Below are 6,167 nucleotides of genomic sequence, written 5' to 3'. Positions count from 1 at the left end.
ATATATATATATATATATATATATATACATATATACGTATAACTGAACTGAATCACTTTGCTGAATACCTCAAACACTGTACATCAACTATTCGTCAATTAAAAAAAAAAAATCTTGGGATACAAAGAAAATATTCCAGGTAGGTAAGACCACACCCAACAGCAGCCATCCTATTCTACACTGTCCATAAATATGTACCTTAGTCACTCTGGGCAGATGTTCTGCTCTTGAGAGTGTTCCCTTCGTCCCCCCTCCCTTTCCTCACTGCTCCAAATCCCCAGCACTCTCTATGCCAGTTCTTAGAAAATATATCTTTGAACTCTCCATTCCTGAAATCCATGGGCACAGATGCATCATGTTAACTGAAAATGAACTGCCCTCAATGGGGCTTCTGCTCTGGGAGGCTTCTTTGACCACAGCAGACCTCACAGATCTCTTTCTACTTGATAAATTCTGCAACACTTTCCTTAAACTTCACTTACATACTGAACTTTTATGAGTGGTTTTCTTGTTTACTTAGCAAAACAGTGCAAGTCACTTGATGACACAATCCCATAAATACTGACAATATAGGCTATTTTTTAAAAATTACTGTGTATTCACATATGACAGATTTCCTCACCCAAGGGATTATTTGATCATATTAGAACAAAATCTCAGCTAGCCCAGAGGTTAAACAAAGGGAAAAGAAACCTGGTTCTGAAACATATGATTAGCCTTTCACTTCAGTGCAGGCTAAGGTATACAGAGAAGATAATGGCAAAGCTTTCTGACATGTAATTAAGACATTGTTTATGAGATTATTCCAGGAACCTATCTTCTTGCAACGCTTTCCCATCACTGCCTATATAGATTATGACCCTGTTTCCTGTTTGTACAACATATGGGGAAATAGGATATCCATCTGCACTCTAAGATACTAGAGGTAATAAGTGCAAGGGCTCGAGACATCAGAGGCCTCCTGGCTGCATGGAGGACCAAGAGAATCGGTACCCTGGCATAGTTATAATTGTCCACCATTGCACCATTGTGCCCCAGGTAGAGATTGTACAGAGGCTGAGAAGTCATTAGCAATACACATATCTCTGCCTGATCTTCAGGGTTAACTTCAAGTCACACAATGAAAGTGATTGTCTCAAATCATCCCCTGCTGTGTTTTAAAGATTTCACATAACAAAGGAATGGTTACTAAAACTTTTGGATAACTTCAGTAATGCTGTAAAAATTCCTAAAATATAATTTGTTAATCATAGTTAAAGTTAAGCTAACAAATAGAAAAATATCAAGAATGCATGGTTACCTATATCTGTCCTCAAAAATATGAAATTGGGGGAGAATAGACAAAGTATATAGTTAAAATGTATAAATAACGTCGCAAGACGATACAGACTAAGTATCAGATGAGTAGGTTAGGTCAGACCTATCCCAGAGGGACTATGGTCTTCCAGTTTGAGTGAGGAAAGGAGGTTTTATGGAAATAGTCAGATTTAAGCAGTACCTTTATTAGTAAATAGATTTTCAGGAAGAAAAGAGGGGACTAGTCCTCTGTAATTAATCCAGATAGGCATGGATTTCTGTCTTTTCACTTCTATGTCTATGAGTAAGGAGTTATGTGTTCCTTTCCATTCCAGATGAAGCAAAAGGAGTCAGCTTCATGTCTTATTTTGCACGAGGTTGACTGCATTTTAAAAGGACTTTACATGGCCAGAAGCTGAACTTCTACAAAATCATTGTTTAAAAGTCTTCTCCATTAATAAATACATGTGAGGAGAAAGGAAAAAAATAAATGGAAAGGTGTCTTTGATTTCCCTACCAACAGTGAGAGGTTGAGGTACCTATGCTTCTATGTTGGGGAGATTACAGACAAAGATTGTAAGTGAAGTGTTGCAAGGAAGCCCCAGAAGAAACTACCTCCCAGTTGCTACAGGAATACCTTCATGCTTAAAGTAGAACAGAGCAAGGGAAAGCCTCCAATGGCTGGAATGGAGGATTTGGTGTGAAATAACTTGTTTACCCAACTATCATCATCATTCATCCCTCTCTCCCTCCCCCTCTCCATCCATCCAACCATCCCTTTATCACATCCTCAGTCCAAGCATCCACCCATTCACTTATATTACCAAAACTGTGACTCTTTAGTTCAAATAATTTAAAAAATTACCTGCCCTCAAAAGTTTCTTCCATAAAGAAATGAAAAGACTTCTTAAATTCTTTGTTATCGTCTTCAGGTAGAAACCAGTTAATAACTTTGTATGATTTCTCCTCCTCTGTAAAACCTAAGAAACACCAATGGGTTAAATGTTAAATGTGTCACACAACATGGATTAACATTAGAATGATGATACCAACATTCGATTGTGTCTTTTGAATTGTTTTTGTTCCATTTGGTTGCTTTCTTATTCAATCTTGTATATGAAAGTATTTCTTGAGAACCTTACAATGATTCAGGAATGCTTTTTAGTTTAAATTATGGAAACTTCCGTTTAAAGCCTTAATTGAATGTATAGCTACTTGTCTCATTTTATTGCTGAGAAAATAAAGTTAATTAGTTTAAGATAATTTGTCAAGGTTGATTCCAGAGCCTCTGCTCTTTCTGCTTTAGAAAAATTCAACTTCATTATTTAAAGTGATATATCCAAATAGTTTGTGATTCAGTAGAAAGTACTGAATGGCTTAATTAAAATAGTAATCTTCTGCACCTCTACGTACCAACTTGGCTTCTCCTCGATTACCCATGAGTTTGATGTTTGATGCTGATGTTTGACCGCTAGCAGGCTTCAAGCCCTATCTCCCATTCCCTCTTCTGTGCATTACCTGGGCAAACTGGTAAGAAAGCCTGCATGCTCCCTCCCGTGGCCCTAAGTGGGAGTTTCAAACCATGCAAGTCAGGCCCATGAGGCGGAACCCTCACCACATCCCAACCCCCTGCCCACAATAAAATTTCAAGCTAGTCATCCCTCCCTACTCTCGATAGCCACTTTTCAGGGGCTTGGGAACTTGTCCTGTTCTTTCAAAAAATCCTTATTATTTGAGTAATAAACCTTCCATACTCTTCTTAATGCATTTGTGCCTACATCAGTCATGACGTCCAACCAAATTGTGCATAGTGACCAGGAACAGATCATTGCATGGTCCCACACATTACAGCTCCCATATCCAACCTCAGTGAAATGACTGACTCTATCCAAGGATCTACTAAAAAATACTTGGCAGTCATAGATTTGGCTAATATGTTCTGTTCAGTACCTATTTTACCAGGCTCTCAACTGCAGTTTGCCTTCACCTTGGAAGAGGCATAGTATACCTCTAACTGGTTGCCAATGAGACATTTCAACAGGTCTACCATTGGCCACAATCTTTGTTGGCAAAATGTTAACCACATCCAACTTTCCCCAGAAGCATAGGTATTAATTACATTAAGGACATCCTCCTCCAAGGAGATTCATTTCACACACTCATTCAAGGCAGAAACGTTCTCAAAGTAGTTCACATGAAGGGATGTGCCACTGTCCCTACACAAAGCTCAAGACCCAGTACCTAAGTGAAATTCCTGGGGAAGATTTGGTCAGTCTAAGGTTTTTCTATCACTGACATTGTCAAGAAACAACTATTGACACCATAATATTTCAACGGGTCCAACATCTTTTAGTTCTTTTTGCATTCTGGAGACAACATATTTCTCATTTATATGTTTTACTTAAGTCCATGTATGCTCATTGCTTGAAAATCAGCCCTTTGGATACGGTCCCAAATAACAAAACATCTAGAATCTGTCCAAATCACAATACAATAGGTACTGTAATTAGTGCCCCTCAAAACTGCCTTTAGCAACCTGCTCTCCTGCCTCCTGGAGCGACCTGACCACCTATGATGGCTGCATGGGTTTCCTATTGTTGCTGCAAAGATTTACTGTAAACTTAGTGGCAAAAAAAAAAAAAAAACAAGCTTATTATCTTACAGTTCTGGATATCAGAAGTCCAAAATGGGTCTTATGTGAGTAAAAGCAAGATGTGGGCTGGCCTGCATTCCTTCTGGAGGCTCAAGGGGACAATCGTTTCCTTGCCTCTTCCAGCTTTTAGTGTCTGCCTGCATTCCTTGGCTTATAGCCTCCTTCCAATTGGCAATCACGTCACTCTGACTTTTCCTTCCACCATCACATTCCTTCTGTTATTCTCCTGTTATCTTCTTTCATTTCTTGTAATTACACTGACTCCATCTGGATAATCCAGGATAATCTCCCCATCTCAAGATCCTTATATCAATCACATCTGCAAAGTCCCTTTGCCTTGTAAGGTAGAACATTCACTGGTTCCAAGAATTAGAACATGGATATCTTTGTGAGGGGGGGGGGCATTATCTGCCTATTATTATGTTCTGCTCTCTGCACCTCAAACACTCATGTACATCCCACATGCAAAATTCATTCACCCCATCTCAACATCCCAAAAGGTCTCAAACTTTTACACTACCAACTCATAGTTCAAAATCTCATCTAAATATCATTGGCTCAAATGTCCCAAATTATAACATCCAAATAATTTAATAAGTATGGGTGAGAGTCTGGGTATGATCAACCCAGAGGCAAAATTTCTCTCCATCTGTGGACCTATGAAATCAGGAAACAAGTTTTCTGCTTCCAAGAAACAATAGTGGGGCAGGTATAAGACACTGGTTACTGATTTTATTAATCTAAATGCAACGAAGTGGAAGGAAAGCATCAGTCACTGGTCATAAGAAATTCTGACATCCAAATGGGCCAACTAATATTGTTGGCCCATCTGGATGTCAAAATTCCTTATTAAGGACTGGAAACAATCCTCTGCGATTTGAAACTCAGCCCTGTGAGATTGAAGCTCTAACCTCTGGGCTTACTGCTTCATCCTCAGAGTTCTTCTTTGTTCTCCATAAAAGTTATCATGCCCTGGGGTCCCACACAGGGACGATGAATCCCCTTAGCTGGTTTGAAAACCAGTGGGACTTACCAGAGGGCTGTAAGAAACCAAGCCTTCGCTTATGAAGAGTGTGTATACACGCCTGCTCACTCCCAGGAACAAAGCAGAGGAAGCAGATTGAAACTCTTGCGGATCTGGCCGGTTTCCTGGGACCAGCCCAGTGCACACCAGGCCTGCACTAGGCTCCTGCTCCAGTGCGGTCCCCACTAGAGTGAAGGCTGCTATTGCCGAGGAGAATGTGCACTTCGGGGGAATGAAGCGGCTCAGACACAGCCCTGCATCTGAACAGGGCAAGGGCAGCCATTGCCCTTGGAGGCAGTCCTCATTTGCAGAGTTTTAACGTCTGCATTTCCACTAACAGTGTGTTCAAGGCAATCTAGGCTTTTTCTATCATGTCCTCAATATCCTTTCAGCCTCTATCAATAACCCAATTGTGATTCCACATAATGACTGGAGCTTATGATTATTAGAGATCTTTGTTTCTTCAGTGCCACTGAGGTTATTTCTTCACTAAAGTTGTTAATAAATAAGCAAGATGGGTGTGTTCAAATTAATAGTTAATATATGGTTCAAATATTCCATACACTGAAATGAGCATCAGGTCAGAAATAATAACCTAATCATGTATTTTCCTGATTTGCAGACACCTAGCCTAGCTCTTCTAACGAAGTAAAGAATGAATATGCTGGGGCTTCCCTGGTGGCGCAGTGGTTGAGGGTCCGCCTGCTGATGCAGGGGACACCGGTTCGTGCCCCGGTCCAGGAAGATCCCACATGCTGCAGAGCGGCTGGGGCCCGTGAGCCATGGCCGCTGAGCCTGTGCGTCCGGAGCCTGTGCTCCGCAACGGGAGAGGCCACAACAGTGAGAGGCCCGCGTACCGCAAAAAAAAAAAAAAAAAAAGAATGAATATGCTGTTTCAAAGCCTCAGGAATGCCCATGATTAGGGAATATTGAAAGAAACCCTAGACACTTAAACCTGGAACCTAAGAATAAGACTGAATGGATCTAAAAACTCCCTGAATTGTTTATAGATTTTGATGTACATACATTTGTTAAAGGGGTAGAAGTTCAGTAGTTTCTCAAAGTTCATGCCAAATGTATTTTTTAATCTAAAATTTTAATTTAAATTAATTTAAAATTTTCATTAGATTAAATTACAATTTTAAAAATTAGATCTTAATACACTACAGCTATTTCATCAGATCTGCTATCAAG

At 40.0% G+C, this 6,167-nt stretch overlaps 1 protein-coding gene across 1 annotated transcript in view; it reads right to left on the bottom strand.

The window, feature by feature from the left end:
• The window catches only part of UGT3A2 (UDP glycosyltransferase family 3 member A2), a 16,635-nt gene that overhangs the window by 5,138 nt on the left and 5,330 nt on the right, over window positions 1-6,167 (bottom strand). The window contains 1 exon segment of the mRNA XM_027092678.1: window positions 2,162-2,276. Coding sequence (XP_026948479.1) covers window positions 2,162-2,276 — 115 coding nt within the window.

Source organism: Aethalodelphis obliquidens, unplaced genomic scaffold (genome assembly GCF_003676395.1).
Source record: "Aethalodelphis obliquidens isolate GAN/ISIS:26980383/991018 unplaced genomic scaffold, ASM367639v1 scaffold80, whole genome shotgun sequence".
Taxonomy (NCBI): Eukaryota; Metazoa; Chordata; class Mammalia; order Artiodactyla; family Delphinidae; genus Aethalodelphis; species Aethalodelphis obliquidens.
Note: the sequence above shows the minus strand (reverse complement) of the source record. Positions and strands in the feature narration are given on the sequence as shown.